Below are 22,208 nucleotides of genomic sequence, written 5' to 3' on the forward strand. Positions count from 1 at the left end.
CTGAGGGGCTCCAGGCCTGCAGATGCTCCAGGTAAACAAAAACGTCCCACCAGTGACTTACCCTGACAGGCTGGGAGCCAAAGTTTGCCGACCCATTTATTGATGTCAATACTGCAGCTTTTTAAAGTTGCAAAGGCTTTGTTTAGTGGACTAGATTGGCTTGAAATGGACCTCATAAGTCTTGAGCCAATACGAAAATATAACGTGCAGAATTGATGGAATCTCTAATAAAATTGAAATAGCTTGTTATCCCTACAGACATGCCAATCTACAGGGATACTTTGTTTATTTCAAAGAACAATAATTTGACAGTGATAAAGCAGGTGACATTCCTATATAAAGTCCTACAAAATCTATAACTACAATAATAATCTATTTTCATGCTAGTATTTAAAATGAACAATGGTGAAATCAAAAGAAAAAGGTCTTCTAACGTTCAAACATAAAGTTGTTGAATATGCAGAAGCAAACAATAATTGCGTCGCTGCTCGTGAATTCTGTATCAATGAGAAGCAAGTAAGAGAATGATGAAAAAACCCCCACTAAAAGACATGCCAAGAAGCAAGAAAAAATGTCAAACGAGGTGCGCTTCATTTCCTGAGCTAGAGAAAGATCTCAATAATTGGGTTGTTGAATGTTGACAAAATGGGTACATTGTCACTAGAACTGGAATTCGTCTGCATGCTCTGCAAATGTCGAAAGACGGTCAATAAAGCTATAAGTGTTTGTCACATCAGCGGGTTGGTGTACTCGCTTCATGAACCGACATGGTCTCTTGTCTTCGTCAGCGAACAAAGACAGCGCAAAAGCTGCCTAGAGATCTGGAAGAAAAAATCGAATCTTTCCAAAGGTTTATTATAAAATATTGAAAGGAATATGCATTTGAACTGTCACAAATAGGAAATATGGGCGAAACACCAATGACATTCGATCTCCTGAGCAACAGAACGGTAACTGGTGTTGGTGAAAAAACAGTTCTAATTAAAACCACTGGCCAAGAAAAAATCCATTTTACAGTGGTTTTATCATGTTTGGCAAATGGATCAAAGCTCCCTCCTGTTATTTTTAAAAGAAAAACCTTGCCCAAAAACATGAAATTTCCTGCTGGTGTCATTGTACGTGCACACGAAAAGGGATGGATGAATGAAAGTGAGACTATTGAATGTGGAATAAGAGCCCCGGAGCACTTTTCAGGAAAGCTGCTATGCTCTTTTGGGACATGTTCAGAGCACACAAGATGGATGAGGTGAAAAATGTGGCCAAAAATATGAAAACTTCTTTGGCTGTAATACCTGGAGGCTTAACTTCAGTTCTACAACCACTTGATGTCAGCCTGAACAAACCCTTTAAAGACAGGCTACGCAAAATGTGGTCTGAATGGATGTGCTAAGGCATGGCGAAGTTGACAAAAGGTGGGAATCTTATGAAGCCCAAAATCAATCTGCTCGCCCCGTGGATCAAGAACGTGTGGGTGTCCATTTCCCTTGGAAATGTAGAAAAATCATTTAGGAAATGCTGTATCAGCAATGCACTCGACAGGTCAGAAGATCATCCAATGCCATATTGATGAGGACACAACAGAGGCTGATGATGACAAGGAATCTGACTCTGAAGACAACACTCCCGACATCTACGATGACAATGCAGGTGCAACTGTGACTGAAGCCGAGTTTAATGAACAGTTTGGTGAATCGGAGACTAATTCAGACTTTGAAGGATTTTAAGACTTTTTAAAGTCTCATATTGTTCTAAGTGACTTGTTTTAAATATCCATTTACTGATTTTAAATATTGACTGTAAATTTGAAGGTGAATACATATTTGTTCAGTTATTATAACAGGTTTTTCATTAGATTACATTAAAATAATTCTAGCAAAACTTTTGAGTGTTTCTTGTGTTGCCAGCTTTTAAAATATAACAGGGGTCAGCAAACTTTGGCTGCCGGCCTGTCAAGAGTAAGCCACTGGCGAGTCGGGATGTTTTGTTTACTGGGAGCGTCTGGAGGCACGGAGCCCCTCAGCTCCCTGTGTCCACGGTTTGCCGTTTCCAGCCAATGGGAGCTGCTGCCAGCGGCTTACCCTGACGGGCCGGGAGCCAAAGTTTTCCAACCCCTGAAATATAGGGTCGGCTTATGAAAGGGTCATACAGTTTTTTCCTATTGTTACTTAACCATCTTGGGGGGGTCGGCTTACAAACGAACGGGCTAATGAACGAGTATATACGGTAACTAAAATTATTATTTTCAGACATAAAACTGGATGAAATAGTAGTGTAAATTCTTCTTTAATTTTCAAATGTTGTTGAATTTTAATTAAAGTTCAAGACTTTGTTAGTGAGTATGTGCTGAATGATGTTCTTAACGAGCACTTCATAAGAAAATGCTGTGCCCTTGTCTAACAAGTAAATCAGACAGCAGTATTAACAAGAATAAAGTCTTTTTTTTTTTTTTTTAGCTATAGCTGTACATAGTCCAGGTCAAAAACTAAATCATTAATCCAGATTTTAATAATCCTCCATGAAAGCTTTTTACTGAATATATTTGTAAATGTTAAAACAAATGTGCATGTTTCCAGTTTGTATCTAGAATTCCATCTTTAACTTGCACTATTGTTATGGATGGAGTGTTTAAACTCACATGGGGGGTAGTTTTTCATGGCTGTCCCAGTCCTAATGTTTACATGTAGCTGGTGTTTTTTGTTTTTTTAATCACCAAAAGCGCTTTATTTTTTTTCTTGCGGCAGGTTCTTGGTGAGATTCAGGAGATTGTAAAAACAGGGTTGTGGGTTGGCGACTGTTTTATTTACACCAGTTCTGTGAACAGACTGAACTACTACGTTGGAGGAGAAATTGTCACTATTGCCCATTTGGATAGGTGAGTATCTAGTTTCTATTCATCTGTCAATATATTTTGTAATGCTTTTTAAAACATGTTATGAAACAGTTCAACTTGTCACTAAGTTGTTTGACTTCTTAGCATACACCACTTTTTCTAACCACATTAGTTTAATGTATATTGAGTAACATTGCTGCAATATTCCACTGAATAATAATTGTCTAATAGTACCTATATCACTAGTAAAACTGCAGTAAGCTTTTAGAATAGTAAGTACTGTCTTGCTATCATAAAATCTACTGAATCTTCTGTTGGATACCTACAGTAGATTAAAATTCATTGTTTTTGTTATAGGACAATGTATCTATTAGGGTATATCCCCAAGGACAACAGGCTTTATCTGGGTGATAAAGAGCTAAACATCGTCAGTTACTCCTTGTTGGTCTCTGTGCTCGAGTACCAGACAGCAGTAATGAGGAGAGACTTTGGTATGGCTGACAAAGTTCTTCCTACAATTCCAAAGGAACAGAGGACCAGAGTTGCACATTTTCTTGAAAAACAGGCAAGAGAACTGTTTCTGCAACTGTAAACAGTGTAAATGTAAACTGTAATTCCAGTTTAACCTTTCAGTTTACTCAGTAGGGAATTCTCACATTACTGCATGCATAACCCACTTATTTTAAAAAAAATTGTTGCTAAATATTATACATTAGTAATTAAGAATAAAGCAGTCTTTTCTGTTCTTTATACAACAGTCAATTTGGCTTGGGAAAAGGGAGATGATTTGGTGTTCAGAATGAAATTTCAAGGATTGCTGATGAACTTAGTAGACTACAATTTGACTCTTGAAAAATCTGTTTAGGGCTTCAAACAACAAGCTCTTGCAGTATCCACAGATCCTGAACATCGCTTTGAGCTTGCTCTTCAGCTTGGAGAATTAAAGATTGCATACCAGCTTGCGGTGGAAGCAGAGGTAAACATAAGATTAATTTTAACAAAGTCAATCTTATACTGCAAAACCTACATGTCTTGGGATGAATTTAACAGAGGGCTAGGCCTCATGTAAAGGGAGGGGATCAGGATCTGGGGATGAAGATCAAATCCTTGAGTCTGCACTCCCTCCCCCCGCCCTCCAGCGACCAGAGGAAACTTTCCTGGAAGTGCTCTATAGGGAATTGAACTCTGTGGGTCGGGAGGGAGGATGTTGTGTTTGCTGTCCCTCTGGAAACCTACCTGAATTCCCTGAGAATACATACTGGGTCAGGGTCATAACCTTACCTTCCAATTTTGTGTGCTCTTACTGGAGCTACAGTGGAGACCAGAAGGAAGGGAAACACAGCCAAGAATTGGTACAGGAGAACAGGACTTCTGAATGGATGGGCACTGACTCCAAAGACCTGCCAGTTGCAAGTGCTGAACACCAAGACCCAACTCCACTTCTAATGCCCAATATAGATGATCTGGCCCATAACTAACTTTGAGGATAGTCTCGATAATTGCCCACTTCAAGTGATCTCCTACAGTATGTGTGAACCTCTTATGCTTAGCAGTCTGCACCAATTTTGATTGATCTTTGACACGCTGGTTATCTTTCCAGGACCTGAAGAGGAGCTTTGTGTAAGCTTAAAAGTTTTTCCCTTCCACCAACAGAAGTTCATAGAATATCAGGGTTGGAAGGGACCTCAGGAGGTCATCTAGTCCAACCTCCTGCTCAAAGCAGGACCAATCCCCAGACAGATTTTTGCCCCAGATCCCTAAATGGCTCCCTCAAAGATTGAACTCAAAACCTTGGGTTTAGCAGGCCAATGCGCAAACCACTGACCTATTCCTCCCACCCATTGTTGATCCAATAGAAGATGATTTATCCACCTGCCTTGTCAGTTGTGTTGTTATTCTGTAATAGGAACAAAGTGTCCATCTTAAAGTTAAGGATGGACAGATAATTAAGTTACAATATGCTTTTTTATTATTAAAAATATTTTGAAAGTCTTAGTTTTAAAACAAAAAATTCCTAAACACCAGGTTTGGCAATACTCTAATGTGTCTTCTTCATCTTGCTTTCCTCCCCTTACTAAAGGGAAGATCCTACTAGTTGCCACATGAAAGTCACTGAAACTGTGTGTGTATAAAATAGTCTGTGATGCTACAACTTTGTTATTCTATAGCTGTTATATTGGCATCTTGTGAGGATATTTGAACTCCAACATCCTGAGTGCAGGGGAAAATACATATAAGCAAGCTACAATTATATTATGGAGGTCATGGGATCTGTGACTTCCGGAGATCTCCATGACATTTTCTGCTTCAGCTGCGGGGCTGGAGCTGTCAGCCAGCGGGGACCCAGAGTTCTCAGCTGCCACGGACGGCTGGGAACTCTGCAACTCTGAGTCTCCTGCCCCATAGCTCCAAGCCGCTGCAGGGGGACCCCCATAGCTCCCAGCTGCCACAGCGGCAGGGGCCCCTCTCCCCCAGCCACTGCAAGACACAATAGCAGTGGGTGCTGCCCTCTCTCCCCCACCCCCGCTATTTTGTCACAGTTCTTTTTAGTAAAAGTCATGGACAGGTAGCAGGCTTGTGTGAATTTTTTTTTTTAATTGCCTGTGACTTGACAGTGACTTTTTTATTAAAAATAACCGTGTCAAAATCTTAGCCTTACATATAAGTGAAGTTGGGATAGGAGACCTAAACTTGACTGAATTTATACTCCTGCTAATCTAGTTTTCAAAGAAGTCTCTTAAATGTGAAAAATGTGGTGTTCTTTAATTTAAATCACTTAAATATGGAAAATCTCTTACAGTCAGAACAGAAGTGGAAGCAACTTGCTGAGCTTGCCATCAGTAAATGCCAGTTCGGCTTAGCCCAGGAGTGTCTGCACCATGCACAGGACTATGGAGGTTTATTGCTATTGGCCACTGCTTCAGGAAATGCTCACATGGTGAACAAGCTAGCAGAGGGAGCAGAAAAAGATGGCAAGAACAATGTAGCTTTTATGAGCTACTTTTTGCAGGGAAAGTAAGTAGCAAACAAAGGCTTGAATTGTGTTCATGTTCACTATTTTTATAATACTCAGACTGAAGTGGACCACACCTCAAATTCCTAATCAGATAGCTGCAACAGGTATGCTACAACAATTGCTTATGTGGAAATAGAATATTTTCCTGTTGTTTAGCTATCCCTTATGAGATGGAAGAGGGCCATCATCATGTGACTAACAGACAGTTCTGACGGGAGTTGTTGCTGTAATGCAATGTAATGTAATTGGACATGCTTATTAGTGCTCACTAGCACGGGTACAGTGGAGGATCTGTCACTTCCATTTTAGGGAGAAGTTTGATAACTGACACCCCCCACACACACACTTTTTTTATTTTATTTTATTTTTTTTAAGCAAAAGGCTGAAATGTGTTGGGGTCATACAGGTATGGAAGCCTTGATATAAACTGTTTGCTCAAAAATTTAAGATGGGGGAAAGGGGGCAGGGCATCATCTCAATCAAGAATGGCAAGAGACTGGTGGCTCTAGACATTTTGCTATGCTCTGGAACTTTCAATTGCTTTATTTTAAACAAATTCAAAAGTGCTCAGTTTTTAACGTGACAAGCTTGATATTTTGAAATTTCTTTTATTAGAAGAAAAATCTTTTTGACATTTCATTACAATTCTACTGTCTGCTAAAACTTTGAGTCTTACAAAGAGCTGTTTTGTTTTGGTAAAATTATAAAGACATTTGAAATTGTTGGCCTTGTCAGAACACTTTACTCAAATCCCTGTACCTCCAGAACAAGATTATAAATCTTAATTCATGGTGCAGAGATGTTAGATCACACAGAATTCCTCTTCAATGAGAGAAGGAAAGAGGTTTCTCATTGCAGCCAATGGCAAAACCACTGTTGACTTCAAGTAGAACTGGGCTTTGTCTTCTGTATCAGCTAAAATAATACTAAAGACACTAGTCTGTAAAGTTCCAATGGGTCATAAAGCATTTTTTTGGTTAGTGGACTGGTAACTTATTTTTGTTCAATCAGCTTGGTATTGCTTTGAATATAAGGTTTACCTAGTATTTTTCTTAGTCATATTTGAGAGAGACTAAAAACACCAATAAATTAGATCAATGCCAGATTAATCCTTGGCAGAACTCTTGATTATAATGTTATACTAGGATTGTATTTGACCATAAAACTTTCTCTCTCAAAATGAAATTCAGGATTAAAGTTCCATGCTACATTTTGCTTACTCTGGGGTGCCTAACAGTTACTGCATGTGGCATTTCAGAAAGACTGATGATCCTACATCTCTTACAATAAAATGTGGTACTTCAGGTTTGAGCAGAAAGACTTAACATTTGGTTTCATTATTTCAGCAACTTTATGATAAAGTATAAATTAAATGCAATACTTGGTTTTCTGTATTTTAACAGAAAAAATAGTATTACTCTGACAACTTCAATATTTAACCTTCCAGGGTTGACTGTTGTTTGGAACTCTTGATTAAAACTGGACGTTTGCCAGAAGCTGCCTTCTTAGCACGTACATATTTGCCAAGCCAAGTTTCAAGGTAACTTTTTAATGTATTTAAAGTAGAAATACATTCCTTTAAAAACTTTTACTTACAGCATATATCGGTTCAATTAACAGGGTTGTAAAAATGTGGCGAGAGAATCTCTCTAAAGTCAATCAGAAAGCTGCAGAGTCCCTGGCTGATCCTACAGAATATGAAAACCTGTTCCCTGGATTAAAAGAAGCTTTTGTTGTTGAAGACTACGTAAAGGAAACTCATACTGACTTACGGCCAGCTAAGGAATACCCACTTGTCACTGTAAGTAAAATATTTTGTTTTCATTCATATAAATGATTCCATATTTGAAGCTATGATTTTACAATTTTTTACTGCAAGACCTTTCATGTAAGACTATTTTTCTCTGCTGTTTTGTTAGCCAAATGAAGAAAGAAATTTACTGGAAGAAGCAAAAGGTTTCAGACCTTCAGAAGTAGTAGTATCCCAGGTCAGTGATACAACTGTACAATAAAGTTCCAGGATGAGGAGGATTTGGTATTGTGCAATATAGCAGCTGCTCTGGGGACACTACACTCACCTTTAATGGACAAATTATTGCTCTAGTTTGCTTTTGTTACTACTTTGGGTCACGTTTCTCTTGCCCCATCAAAATATACGTTCACAAGTTTTATTGACCTCTTGAGCTATTACTGATAGATCGTTCCACTAGCATAAGTTGCTGTACTTCAGTTGGAGCACTAAAAATAAGTACATGACATCAAAAACAAACTAAGTTTGGTATTGTGAGCTAAACAACGGTTCTTTGATTTCTGAAAGATGGGTGAGAAATTTTTAGTGGTACATCTTGTATGGTTGCTGCATCTGAGTAATAGCTTGTTGCTGTGAGTACTAGTGCAAATATCTAATAAATTTCAGCAGGATGAATCACTCAGAGCTAGGTCTTCCTTTGTGGTACTGTTTCCAACATTCTGAAACTTAAGTGGTCTTAAGAAGTGACAAACACATTTTTAATCACATGACTAGATAACTTCTTTGATAGCCAGTATACTACTATAAAATGGCACAAATTGCCAGATGGGGAAAATCAGTTTCCATTTCTCCTGCAATAATCAGAAGGTCTGCCTTTTAAGCAGGTACTACCTTTTGAGAGCTTTAAAACACACAACCAACCAACCCTGTCCCTGAACTCTTAATGAGAAAGAAAATGCTGACCTAGTCCTGCTTTGTGTTCTTCAGACTTACGCCATTAAATGTTCCCCCTTCCAAGCATCCTGTAGAAGGCCCAGGGAGTAAATTGAACCTGCTCCTATAGGCACATTCTTTCTTTAAGCCCCTTCATTTTCAGTTTAAACCAATTTTTACTTTAAAAATCACCAGTTTTACAAAAAGTATTCTTTTTTTCTGATTTTCACCCTACTTTTATATCATTCAAAGATATAAACTTTTATTAGGAAAATACAATACATTAATCGGTGTATATGCAAAGCTGCCTGTTGAAGTAAGGTTTAGTCTAGAAGATACACATAAACAAACAGGCACAAGTGCGTATATATCTGAACGTACTGATGAATCTCATGCCCACCATTTCAAGTGGTTAGCTAATAGTTTAAAGATAACCAATTTTAGTGTCAAATAACTCCGTCTACAACAGTAAACTGTTTAATCCCCAAATAAAACTTTTAATTTGAATAGAGATGTATTGTTTTCTTAAACTCGGAGGTGGCATTGTTTTGAGTTCTGTTTTAGTTATGCAGCAAGCCACTAATCTACTGAATACTTTTTTCCATCCTGCTGTCCACCAAAATAAACTGATATTTACCTAGAAAAATTTTTGCACTGATTTTTGTTGTAGTAAACACTGAAAGTCCCAGGAAAAATAAAAAAATAAAAACCAAAAACAAAGGGCCCTATTTATCTTTTACCATATTAAACCATAAAAACTCACTTTGGAATTTTGTTCTCAATTTATATTTTCAAAGTGAAAATCTGAGAAGTTTCCATGCTGCTGTTGCATAAGAAGTTGCATTATTTTGTGGTCTCAGTTGTAAGTGACTTCCACTTTAACAAGAGAAACCTAAAATCAAATCAAATGTCAGCAACGGGAAAGTGCTGTTCAAAAGCTACTTAGGGAAACCTTAAACTTTAAGTGGAAGAAACAAACCCTTGCGAGAAAGTATGATTTGCTAGCATCTTTAATTTGGACTTTTAGGCAGAGCTTTAAATAAATATAAAAAGACTTGTGAATATGAAATCTCATTTTCATCTCATAAGGAATCTGAAGAGGAAGAACTAGTTCCATCTCCTAAACCAGTAGTGGCTCCTCCAGTTCCAGGAAACTCTGATCCTCTTCCAATGACAAAAGATGAGAAGGTATACTTCAGTTTCAAAAGTATAGCTCTGAGATGGGAAGGAAAGTTAATCTGAAATTTACAAGTTTTGATATTTTATAATCTCCATCAGGGAAAAAGTGATACATAGATTAGCATATCTGGACTACGTACCGTAAAGTTTCACTTTATTTTGACTAGTGGTAAGTTAACATCCTCAGTGTTGACGTTTGCAAAATACCCAGCAAAGAGAGAGAGTGTGTGTGTGCGTGCGCGCGCTCTCACTCAAAACTAGGTCCCACTTAGTCCAGCAGCTGGCCTTTGCTTGTTTATATGACCAGATGCCAGTTCCATATGGAACAGCTGCACATGCAGTAGTAGAGTATGTTTAACCGAAGGTATCTACTCCCAAGTTGCAAAGCAGTTCGTATTTGTAGTTTTAAATTGCAGCAGTATTTCTGGCTGGGTCTAAAGAGCTGCATCAAAGTTTGTTGGCAAACATAACCCTCTAAAGGATTTACAACATATATAACTATAGTAAAATTTCTTTCTTCCTGGCACCTAACCCTAAATGCTTTCCTTCTCTCAGGCACTACTAGACTTGGATGATGATTTGGATAACTTGGATCTGGAGGATATCGATACTACAGATATCAATCTGGATGAAGAGATCTTGGATGACTGAACTTGATTTTTATTTGTGACCAAATCCTTTAATTCATAATTGTTACACAGAGGAATTACATTTATATGGACTACACAGATTGGAAACTAGCTTGATTTTTATACTGAAGCTGGACAACATAGGTATAGTATACCTAGCAGTTGCACAAAGAGAATTTTCAGATTGCAATGTTTTCAAATTCATTTAGTGTAGCAACTAAGCAGCTCTCCTTAAGCTGTGTCACATTTATCAAGAGAAACTCAAAATAAAGTGTTTTAAAGAGACACTTAAGAATTCCACTTGTATTCTTGCTTACCCCCATTCCAGGGAATAATGCTTATAGTGAACATTATATTGAGGTAGTAAAGCAACTATGACCTACAGTCTGAGTGGAGTGAAAGGCAAGAAAGCTAGGATACAATTTCCTTGTAGCACTGTTTAGCCTACATCTGTGTGTGTAACATGCTACTTTTTCAGGGGAGCTGAGCATCTATAACTACAGCACATGGTCCTAAATTTTAGGAGTATTTATCTTCAGATGGGCACCTACAGTGTTAAACAGCAGTAGCACACTTTCTAAAGTGACAGGTATCTGGTAAAACTGGATTAGTTACCCCCAGCTGCCTTAAGTGACTTAATACTCTAACCACTGCCAGGCAACTGCCTATGAAGGTTTAATTGAATAAACTTTTGTCAACTTACATCAGAGGTCACATGTAGCTTCACTGCATTAAGGCTTAGACATATGGGGCTGACACCTAATTCAAGTCAGAGTCCTCTACCACCCAAGTCTTTAAACTAACTTGTGCAAAGAATTAAAACCACTCTACTTGTACTCATCTTGTCTTGAAATAAGATAACTTGAACACAAGTTTAACATGAAATTGCATGCAGAAGTGTCCCTTTTCAACTATATCAAGGCATTACATAGTAGTCATCCTCTCTCATACTTAGTGACTGCATTCACCTCTTCCACTTGTAGTCTGGTGCTTATCTAAAGGCCAGTTTTTCAAGTGTAAAAACTGCTTGTTTTAGTACTGACCTGTTTAGCAAGAGTGACATTTTCTAGTTGCAAAATTCTTGTAAAGGAATTAATTTGCATTACTCTAGTGATTCCTTGGTAGCTACAGTTTGCTATTTTATGAAGAGTCCAAACCACATACCTCAGTTACTTGTTTATTTTAGAATTTTATACAGCATTAGCAACATTTTGTACTTATCACATGTTAACATAATAGAATGCTTGAATGTTAACACTTTATTAAATAAGCCCTTTTTATTTCACAAAGCTGCTGAACTAGCCGGTGCTTCTTGATAAGCCTGAAGAGCCAGCTCTATATATCCTACCTTCTTTGATTCTGTTTTCATGAACACCTGTTAAAGACAACAGCTATTAAAATAGTGACACATGGTACAGAAGAATTTATTGTACAATTTCTGATGTATAGAATGAGAATATTCCTTGTGGCATCTCAGCATAACAATTTTAACAAAGTAAGTGGTAAGTCTGGTGTAGTGATTTCTTATACATACCTGCTAGTTAAAGAGTTCCTTAAAGGCTTTGTGGCTAGCTATAAAGAAAGTAGGTATCAATGTGAACCTCACCTTCCCATTATTATAGCCAAAGCAGAAAAGTGTACTATACCTTGATTAAATCTACTCCATGAGCTTCCTGTTCTTTTGCTTCTTTTGCTGATTGACAGTCAGGATGGAGCATATGATAGAGGTTGATTAAGCATGTAGCATCATCCATTCTAAAAACAAGACTCATTTCTCAGTTTTTTGGAAATATCGTAGCTTTGTGTTAGTACAAGCGTATGAAAGTACACCTCTACCTCGATATAACATGAATTCGGATATAACAGTAGGGCAGGGCTGCGCACTCTGGTGGATCAAAGCAAGTTCAATATAACGCCATTTCACCTATAACACAGTAAGATTTTTTGGCTCCTGAGGACAGTGTTATATCCAGGTAGAGCTGTATGCAGCCCATAACTAAGATCCAAGCAAAAATCTGAACACCTCTCCACAGTGTCACATCTTGGCACTCTTTATGCTATATGCAGAATAAGAACGCTAAGAGATGCTGACCCATGCTATGTCTTGTTTAAGGCCTGTGCTATTAGTCCCTCCCTAGCATGTTTCAAAATACACAATGGCTCTGTATTCTGCCAAAAAGGGAATATTTATCTTCACCAATCCTGGAGTGTAAAATGGCTAACAATCCAGCCAGTTTCCAGAGCTTTTTCTGATCTAATGTTAGTTTCCCTACTGAAAATAACTGACTCATCTCCCAAAATTTAACTCAAAAGCAAATGAGAATTAATCATGTTATCTACATTTAGGACTACTTATCACCTCTCAAAAAAGCAGCAAAAAGGGAAGACAGTTTTTCAATAACTGGAGTTCTTCAAATAGATTCCCTTTAAATATTTTCCAGTCCTACATAATTGATTTTAAGCTTCAGACACTACTGAACCTTAAAAAAAAAAAAAGTCGTATTTTCCCAAGATGAATTTCAGTGAATGTGGTAGCCACTATCACAAGAATCCCATCTCCCATTTAAAACTAGGATTTTAGATGGTACAACACACTCTCCAGTTCCCACTGTTTCACTTGTCCATTAAAATCAAGTATCAGTCAGTCATCTATTTAAGAACATTTATCAGCTATCCCTGGTCTTGCACCAACATTTCCATCAAGGTTGTTTTGGAGCTATTAAAGATTGATTTGTAAATATTAAAAGTGTATTAATTAGCTACTTAAAACCCATACAGTAGTCTAGCGGTAGCTGAAACTGCTCTGCTGGAATAATTTTTTTTCTGGTGTTCAAGAAAGTGGCTGGGATGAGACATATTTAGTGCAGGTGCTCTTACACAAGTAAAATACCTCACTAAGGCCCTGGAAACTCCAGGGCAAAAAACCACCAACTGCCCAAAAAGTCAGTCATTGTATACATACTCAAATTGGGGAAATAAGGACTAATGATACAGTAACTCCTCACTTAGTCGTCCTGATTAACATTTCATTGCTGATCAATGAGAGAACGTGCTCTCTTATAACCTTGTTTGGCAGCCACCTGCTTTGTCCACTGCTTGCAGAAAGAGCAGCCTGTTGGAGCTAGCTGATGGGGGCTTGGAACCAGGATGGACCAGCAGCCCCCCTAAGTTTCCTGTGCAGCAGCCTATCAATTGCTGGCAGTTCAGCTGTCCCTCCCCCCACTGCCAGAACATGTGCTGCTGCTGCTGTCCTCTACCTTGGAGCTGCTCCCAGGAGCCTCCTGCTTACTGTGCAGGAGGCAGGAAGATAGGGGCTAATGTCAGGATGTCCCCCTGATCCCCCGCTTACCCCATCTCCATAGAGTGGAGGGAGCGTGCTGGCAGGAAGTGCTGTCTCAACTTGATCTACTTAAAAAGGCAATGTACTTAGAGTGGGGTCAGCATACTTAAAAGGGCAATGCACATCTCTCTCACACACGGGGTGAGTGTCTGTTTGCCCTGCTGTCTCCCCTCCCTCCATTTGTGCGGTCTTGTAGAGTGAGAGGCTACATTAACAAAGTGTTAACCCTTTATACTCAGTCATTTGGTGAAAAAAAGTCCCTGGAACCTACACCCCCCCCCACCCCCATTTACATTATTTCTTACGGGGAAATTGGATTCGCTTATCATTGTTTCGCTTAAAGTCGCATTTTTCAGGAACGTAACTACAACATTAAGCGAGGAGTTACTGTATTTCATTTTCACCCTGTCCTCCTAAAGTATAAGGCCAATCCTAAAATTCCACTTAAAATCATGAAGTGATCAGTTTACAAAATATATATGTAATTTAAGATTGAGTCTTAACACTCCACTGAATTAAAATGTGCTAAAGGTTATAAAAAAATAAAAATAAATCAATTGCAGTTTAAGTTAAATTCTGCAGGAATTAAGAGGTACAGATCAGTATTGGCTCAATACAACCCATAACTTTTTTGCATGTATATCCATTCGCATAAGCCAAAAAAATCACAGCAAAAAAATTTTGCAGTAGGTATTTTCATGACTATTTGAAATTAGATTTGATTTTAACTGTGTTTTTATGCTAGGGAAACAAAGCAAAGCTAGTGTCCAAACAGGACTTACAAATTTCTCTGGATCATATCGATTAATAAGCCATCTGTCTTCTTCCTATTTACCAGATACCACACCATTCCTCCGAAGTGTCTTGTTGAACGTAGAAGATGATAGTTGGCATGTTTATCAATGTCCTCATATGTCTGATGATGAACCTACCCAGAATGAGATTTTAATTTACAATCTTGATAACCTCCAAATCTTGCTAAACTGCCAGAAGAGTTACAAAGATTTAGAATAGTGCTGACAGCACACAGATGGCCTCAAAGCAATGTCAAACCTAGGTTATTGTATGTAAAAATCTTAAATTTTAGACAACAGCACATCACATTGGGAGATCCCAATTCTAGGGGGTAAATTAGAGGGAAATACGGTCACAGCTAACATACTTTCATTATTGTGGGAAATGTTAGTCTGAAGCCTTCAGTCTACTCCTTAGCTATGCTCAAGTGACAGGATCTACACACTAAGCTTTAAGGAGGAAAACAGAAAGCAGGAAGGAAGCAGAAGATGTATGCTTGTCATATATCCATGCAAGGAACCAGTAGAGCACCTGCAGTCTCAGACCTCAAAGCTTGAATAGATGCTGTGAGGTAAAACGTGTTAATTTATGAATTTTTTTTTTTAGAAGTCTCAATTTGCATTTCAACAATATCTACTTAAACTTATTTTTCACACTATATCCCAGTTTGAACAATAAAAACAGACAATTGCGCTTTGGTTTGTAAATCAGTTTCACTTCCAAGTTCTGACATAGCAGGAAGCTTCAGTGTTTGGGTTATGGGAATGGTTTAACATGGATTTCAAGGAACTACTGCTGTAGTAAGATGCTATTCAGCATAAGTAAGGGTGAAAATCAAGCTCAAAATGACTAATCTTATGGTAGAGTACAGGAAAGGTTATTAAGAAGGGAAACAAACTACTAAATATGGAACTATGTTCTCGTACATTTTCAATGAACGCTAAGAAGTTTTACAACTATATCGTGCACTTGAATTAAGAATACAGGTTCAAAGAGTTAAACAAAATGGATAGGTAGGCTATTAAATTCTTCTTTATTCCAACTAGGAGTTACTGAGCACATGGCAATTTTGAAAATCAGGCCACCGGCATAGCTTAAAGTTAGGAACTAATCTTTATAAATCTTAGCTTGTTCCCCTAAATAATTTCAAGTAGTTAGCACTAACAAAAGTACCATTTACTTTTTTCACTTGGAATCTTAAGGTCAATATGTGTCTGCTCCAGTCAAATTTTGTAAACATAAGACAACTCCACTCATTTGAGTAGTCTTACTGAAGTCAATGGGACTATCTATACAAGTAAAATTACACACATGCCTAACTGTATGCAGGAGAATATTTCTTAATGTTAAGAACAGTATAAAATTAAAAACATTCATATTTCAAAGCTTATATTTTTGCTGGTTCATTGCTCACTATGGTTAAGTGACACTAACTTATATTTTCCCAGAAAATTTTTGTAGCTACTCTTATCACTATAAGAAGTTAAGAGATTTTTAGTTGGCTTACTTTGTGTACAACGGAGAGAAAAATATTGACAAAGAACCTATAGCTGGGGTAAGTGTAGTATCTGAAGCCATTTTTAACGCATTACATTCACTAGATATCAAGTTGGTAGTGTCCCTTTAACTTACCAGAATTTTGTATATGTTATACAGTTTTGTATGTGTTCACTAAAGTTGAATTTATTTTGAAATGGTAAACATCTTGTATAGCAGTGTTACAAAAAAAGGAACAGTTGCATAGATAATTTACGAAGTGAAAATATAGAATAAGAGGTAGATACAATTGGACAGTGATTTTTTTTGTTTTCATAACATGCTGGTCTCATAGAAAAAGACATTAAAAGAGCCTTATATTTTCCAGCTGCATATTTATATCTATGCAGCTATTAAAAGGCAATATGATTTTTCAATAGCTATGGTCCACAGAGAATTCAAACGCTCATACAAATGAAAACCTACAAGTTGTCATTGGCATTAGCCTTCCTATTAGAAATAATAAAATGGACTTACTCTGATATAGTTAGCTGAATCTGGCTCAAATTGTGCAATACACAGGTTAAGTACATCTTCATGACGGTCCTCACGAAACACAGTCTAAAAAGATAGTTGTAATAAAATTTATTCCTGAATATTACCCCTTATTCTAAAATGAAGAAATTAAACAGCCAGTACGTTTCTATTTTAGGTAATGACACCTCTCAGGAAATGTCAACAGGTACAAGGCCAAGAATGACAAGCCACCTGAGTGCAAGAATTGCCCTTAGATTCCTTACTGCAGTAATGAAATGAAATATATAAAAGTAAAGAAAAAACAAACAATTTATTTGCCAGAAGCCACATTGCATTTTCAGCTTCAGGTCAGGCACGTAGTCTTATCAATACACACAGTAGTTAAGTGTGGACCTGTAACATAGACAACTCATTCCATATGATTCATCTGCACAAAATTTGTTTGTTCCTGACTACCAGAGCTGTAAATTTATGAAAGTGAGCTATGCTGATAAGTATCTTTAGTACCTGCATGCACACTACAGGTTTCTAAACCAGTATCATTGAACTGGTACATAAAACAGGCCTTTGCATCACAGTTTTAAACTTTCAATTTCAGTATCACACTATACCAGAAGAGCAGCACGAGTGATGAATCTCCACAAAGCCAAAAACAAAATTACCATAAGGTTTTCATCCTTGAATATTGGTGGTGGAACAAGTTTGCGTCCCTCTCTCGGGAAGTACACCTGAATCATCCTGTCCCGTTCTTCCCAGGTGGCCTTACGTAACACACCACTTGTTTCTCTAACTACAATGAAACGCTCCTGAAATCAAGGGGGAAAAATTTTTTTTGCACATTTTAATCACCATATTTTTCTTAATTTTTCCCTTAGTATTCAGAGGTGACGTGGGGGAAATCTGGCTGGGAAAAATCCTCCTGCACAGCAGCTCAGGATAAGCAGAAATGCTAGAAAAGGGCTTTCCTGTTCACAACTGTAAACTTGTCCAATGTCTTTCATATTTATGCTTGTTAGTCATGTTCTAGAAATGGAAAAAACTAGTAACAAGGGAAATTCACTGAACATTTACTGAATAATTGCAAATATCTGGCTTTCTTCTGAACACCCAAAAATGAGATCTCACTCCCCTCCTTTCCTTTCAAGAGAAATTCCTGCATTACAGCATCAGAATGTAATTTTTAGTTTTGCTGGCAATAAATGTTTCCTCATAATTTTATACTGTACTTACCTGGGGTTGAACTGCGATAACATTTTATTGAAACCCAAGCCTGTTCCTTTGAAGTTACAAGTAAAAATAAGGTAAATAGTCAAGAAGCTCTTTTGCAGAATATACTAGTGAGTTACTCACACGATGCGGAGTGCTGTAAGTTATATCTGTAAACACGTATTTGGCAGTTTCAGTTCCTTCCAGGATCCTGTCTTCTGCTAACACATCATCAATTGGCTCTCGCTCACTCAGAACAGGGGGCATTTTTAATAGTTCTTTAGCTTCCTCAATGGCTTTTCTTGTGGCCTAAAAAAGAAAATCCAATAACTTTACTGTGAAATATCACACTGTGTTGGAGAGTCATTCAGCACAGGGAAGAACATGTTTAAAAAATAAACTTCCCTCAACTTTTACTACATTGAAATGTATTCTGGAGAGACACACAGGCTGACTAAAATACTATGCATGCGTTTCTTTGTGGACAATAGATTCAAAGAGAATACTGAATGTGTTGATGTCACCTAATTTATTTCAGCTAAGTCCCTAGATAGATTTTTAACCAAGGTGCATTATAACATCACCACATGCTTAGGAGAGACCAAGGATTGTGGTAGTAGGCTTAAGTTAGGAATCTCAACCATCCAGAGGTTCAGCCAGGGAACAGAGAAGACACTGCGGACAAAAAACGTTTAGGATTTTAGGTAGTTTGGACATGAAACAAACATACACAGAGAACACACACACACCATCAAAGAAAAAAAAATGAAGTTTAATTAATAAAATCATCATTCTAGAGCAGGGGTCGGCAACCTACAGCACGCATGCCAAACACGGCACGCGAGCCGATTCTGAGTGGCACGTAGCTCCCTGCCACGGTCCCAGCCCCCCCGCCCTCCCCTGCGGGGGCAGGAGGCAGAGGCTTGGTTCTGCAGCAGCCACGCTTCTCCCCTCCCCCGCGTCTTCCCCCAGCCTGGTGCTTTCCTGCCCCGCCTCCTCTCCTTCCCTGGCCAATCAGCTGATGGCCCTAGCGAGGGGGCGGGGGAAGAGTGGCAGCACGCACATGGCTCCATAGAGGAAGCAGAGAGAGGTAGGGACAGAGCCTGGGGGAAGGAGGTGGAACAGGGCATATCCCTTCCAGCCCCCTGCCCTGAGCCGCTCAGAGTACCCCCACGAGCCAAGCACCCCAGCCCTCTGCCCTGACCCCCCACACACCCCAGCCTTCTGCCCTGAACCCCCCCACCCCAACACACACCCAGGCTTCTGCCCTGCACCCCCACAGTCCCATCCCTCTGCCCTGACCCCCCCCACACACACTCAGCCTTCTGCCCTGTACCCCCTACACCTCCCTGCCCTGAACCCCCCCACCCCAACACACACCCAGCCTTCTGCCCTGCACCCCCCACAGCCCTCTGACCTGACCCTTGAACCCCCCCACACCCCAGCCTTCTGCCCTGCACCCCCCACCTCCCCAGCCCTCTGCCCTGACCGTTGAAACCCCCTCACACACACAGCCTTCTACCCTGCACCCCTCCCACACCCCAGCCCTCTGCCCTGATCCCTGAACCCCCCACCACACCCCAGCCTTCTGCCCTGAACTCCCTCCCGCAGCCCTCTGCCCTGACCCCTGAAACATCCCCCCAGGCCTGGGGTCCCAGCCATAGGCCTTGCTCAGCCCGCTGCCGGCCTAGGTGAACAGAACCCCAGGCTGGCAGCGAGCTGAGTAGGCTGGTGGCAGAAGATCAGCATTTTAATTTAATTTAATTTTAAATGACGCTTCTTAAACATTTTGAAAACCTTGTTTACTTTACATACAATAGTTTGGTTATATAATATAGACTTATAGAAAGAGACCTTCTAAAAATGTTAAAATGTATTACCGGCACGCAAAACCTTAAATTAGTGTGAATAAATGAAGACTCGGCACACCACTTCTGAAAGGTTGCCTACCCCTGTTCTAGAGGAACAGAACTATATGCAGTTTACTCCCTTCCATATACAATAAACCAAAACTGAAGAGAAAAGGAGAGAAACTTCAGGGTAAAATATCATCTGAGATACTTAAAAGGACATAACTAAATTAAAATCCAGTCAATTAAAAAAGTTAAAAGCATTTTTGGTACTACAATACATCTGTGCCCAAGTTGCCATGCCTTTTTTCTGTTAGTTTACTATAGGTTTCATTTTCCTTTAAAAAAAAAAAAATTATTTCAACCTGCAGTTATGCTGAATCTCAACTTTTGCACAGGCCTTAATGATTGCGAAGTCATCAACCTACTACAGCCTTTTACTATACAAAGACGGACTGCTAAGGACATAACTGGTAAGAACAAAAGTCAGGAGGTTGATTAGATTTGGTATTGAATTTCAGAGACATTAAACAGATTAAAAAAAAATGTTTAAAGTTGTATTTTCCTGGTAACATTTCGCATTAATCTTTTGAAAAGTGTACGCCTACTGACATTCAACTCCCCACACACAAGAAAGTAATCAAAGAAATAGACCGTCACTTAGAGTACCAGTAAAATATATATTATTTATAAAATGGGATGGAATGGTGTAGTGGTGGACAGAATTTCAAATGTATTTTAGATAATGTTTAATATAGGTCTGATAGTATGATAGCAGTGTTCATTAAAATATACAAGAGTTTATCTTGGCATCATACCTCTGCTAGTTGTTTTTCTGTCATTAACTTGTAAGTGGGTGGCTTAAGCTCCTGTTTAATGGGACTAAAAACCTTCTGTAAATCCAACCCTGTCATCTTAGAGAGTAAACTCTGAACCAGTTCATCCATAAAACAAGGCTTTGTGACATCTGACTTTTTTTTGTCTGAAAGAGATTTATAAAAATTAGATTATTTTCTTTTGCTTAGACTAACATCCAATAGACTCAAAGGTCTGAATACCAGACCTGTGTAGTTTAGGCATATGCCAGCCAAGAATGAAACAGACCAAGAAGTGAAGTGTGCAAGTGACAAGTTCCTTCAATACTTTCAAAATACAAGGCATTAGTCTAGAGCAGTGGTTCCCAAACTTTAACAACCTGTGAACCCCTTTCACTAAAATGTCAAGTCTCACGAACCCCCTCCTAAAAATGAATATATCCAGGGATTTTCAACTTTACCTGAGTATAAATTATAAAAGTAGTGATCTTGGAAATATAAAATTTGTTTTTATGACATGCTTATTACACACTATTTATTAATTATTATTCATCATTACAGTATTTTATTACATTATGAAAACAGCAACACTCTTCCAAGATCTCATTTTCCTTTTATAGCTTGTATCACTTTGAATAAGCCTGTTATAAGACAAGGCTCCTATGTTTCATCAAGGAGTATCAGATGTGAAACAGCATGAAGGTATTTAAGAAAACAACTTGAAGAGTTCCTCCTACACAAGCATTCAGGTCTTGAGCAGTCCAGGCAAACAACGCATGTTACAACAAAGCTTAAACTTATTGTTTTTAAAATTATTATGAAGAACACTAGCTGCCTATTTAATTTTAAAAACAGCAAAAAATATCCACTTCCCTTTCCATTTCTTATAAGAAGTCTTGAAGTTTAAATCTCAGTGTGACCGATATGCTTGCTTTGATTTGCTTAGCTCTTGGAAGTCCAGGGGCTCTGGGCTGCTGGCCCTATTGGGTCCCTATGGACAGCTCTGTCCACCATTAGGAAATTTTTCCCCAAGAACCCCTGTAACATTTTTTGGAACCCCAGTTTGGGAACCACTGCTCTAGAGGGTAAAACTCCAAAACATACCGACTTTTCACAAGTTAGGCAGTGCTTAAGAATGAACCACTTTGGAGCATTTTCAGATCTAAAACATATTGAGTTTGTGTTCAGAGTATCCTGTTCCACCCAATGTCTCCAAGCGTTCAGAAGATGAAGGGGTGCATAGGTGCTGGAACTAGTGCTGCCACACCCCCGGGGGCTTGAAGTGGTTTCCATCGTGTATAGGGTTTACAGTTTGGTTCAATGGCTCTCAGCACCCCCACTGTACAAATTGTTCCAGCACCTTTGATGGGGTGGCACAACTGTATCACTGCAGGCTCTCCAGAGTCAGCCTGCACTAGCGAGCCAGTGCTTTCCCACCCAGAGCGGGGACTTGGCTGTTGCCCGAGGTCCAAGAGCCCAAGCGGACGGAGGCGAGGTTCGCGAGCTCGCAGCCCTCACGCCGGCGCAGGACGCGGGGTTGCGCTAACACACCCGCCAGCTCGCTTCCCGCCTCGCTCCGTGTCCCTCCCTCAGGCCAGGGGCTCGCGGCGCGCCCAGCAACCTACCGGCCTCCGAGCCCGCGTCCTGGCCGTACCCGCGGCTCCCCAACAGGGCTCGCCCTGGGCGCTGCAGCCCGAGGGGAGCTGCCGCGCGGCGCCACAGACACCGCCACCTGGGCGCTCCGAGAGCCGCCATGCTGGTGCCCTAGTCAGTCCGCCACGCCCCCACAAAGCGGCTTCCGGGTGGCTGCGCTAGGCATGCTGGGACGTGTAGTCCCAGGGACACACCCCCA

General features: G+C 39.4%; 2 protein-coding genes across 6 annotated transcripts in view; one reads left to right on the plus strand and one right to left on the minus strand.

The window, feature by feature from the left end:
* COPB2 (COPI coat complex subunit beta 2) overlaps window positions 1-12,015 on the plus strand; it is a 28,784-nt gene extending 16,769 nt beyond the window's left edge. Inside the window, exons 14-23 of one of the 4 annotated variants that reach the window (XR_006175215.2) lie at window positions 2,742-2,872; window positions 3,188-3,395; window positions 3,696-3,806; window positions 5,631-5,845; window positions 7,294-7,386; window positions 7,467-7,647; window positions 7,766-7,834; window positions 9,619-9,717; window positions 10,264-10,481; window positions 11,628-12,015. Coding sequence is in view for 2 of the 4 variants with exons in the window: in XM_008165842.4 (XP_008164064.1) it covers window positions 2,742-2,872; window positions 3,188-3,395; window positions 3,696-3,806; window positions 5,631-5,845; window positions 7,294-7,386; window positions 7,467-7,647; window positions 7,766-7,834; window positions 9,619-9,717; window positions 10,264-10,359 (1,203 nt within the window). In the remaining 2 variants the exon portion in view is untranslated. Of the gene's footprint in view, window positions 1-2,741; window positions 2,873-3,187; window positions 3,396-3,695; window positions 3,807-5,630; window positions 5,846-7,293; window positions 7,387-7,466; window positions 7,648-7,765; window positions 7,835-9,618; window positions 9,718-10,263 lie in introns of all 4 variants that reach the window. The other 3 variants (XR_010590367.1, XM_008165842.4, XM_042853571.2) reach the window with 3 other exon arrangements.
* MRPS22 (mitochondrial ribosomal protein S22) lies at window positions 11,502-22,168 on the minus strand. 2 transcript variants are annotated; one of them, XM_005282517.4, is made up of 8 exons: window positions 21,982-22,166; window positions 20,360-20,523; window positions 17,836-18,000; window positions 17,148-17,291; window positions 16,486-16,569; window positions 14,460-14,605; window positions 11,984-12,092; window positions 11,502-11,712 (listed from the first exon to the last, which is right to left on the minus strand). In XM_005282517.4, exons 1-8 carry the CDS (start codon window positions 22,109-22,111, stop codon window positions 11,620-11,622), a joined length of 1,035 nt encoding a protein of 344 aa, XP_005282574.2. In that variant the 5' UTR covers window positions 22,112-22,166; the 3' UTR covers window positions 11,502-11,619. The 2 variants fall into 2 exon arrangements, with proteins under 2 accessions (XP_005282574.2, XP_065413020.1); XM_065556948.1 differs by lacking the exon at window positions 17,148-17,291 and having other exon boundaries at window positions 21,982-22,168.
* Window positions 22,169-22,208: the final 40 nt, after the last annotated feature.

Source organism: Chrysemys picta, chromosome 9 (genome assembly GCF_011386835.1).
Source record: "Chrysemys picta bellii isolate R12L10 chromosome 9, ASM1138683v2, whole genome shotgun sequence".
NCBI lineage: Eukaryota > Metazoa > Chordata > Testudines > Emydidae > Chrysemys > Chrysemys picta.

Bases quoted from the DNA above. Each gene is read 5' to 3' on its own strand.
- MRPS22 (XM_005282517.4), bottom strand. From the start codon at position 22,111: ATGGCGGCTCTCGGAGCGCCCAGGTGGCGGTGTCTGTGGCGCCGCGCG. The intron at 16,570-17,147 runs GTAATTTTGTTT...CTATCTTTTTAG, and splicing joins TCAAGGATGAAAACCTTATG to ACTGTGTTTCGTGAGGACCG. The intron at 11,713-11,983 runs GTATAGTACACT...TGTCTTTAACAG, and splicing joins ATGGAGTAGATTTAATCAAG to GTGTTCATGAAAACAGAATC.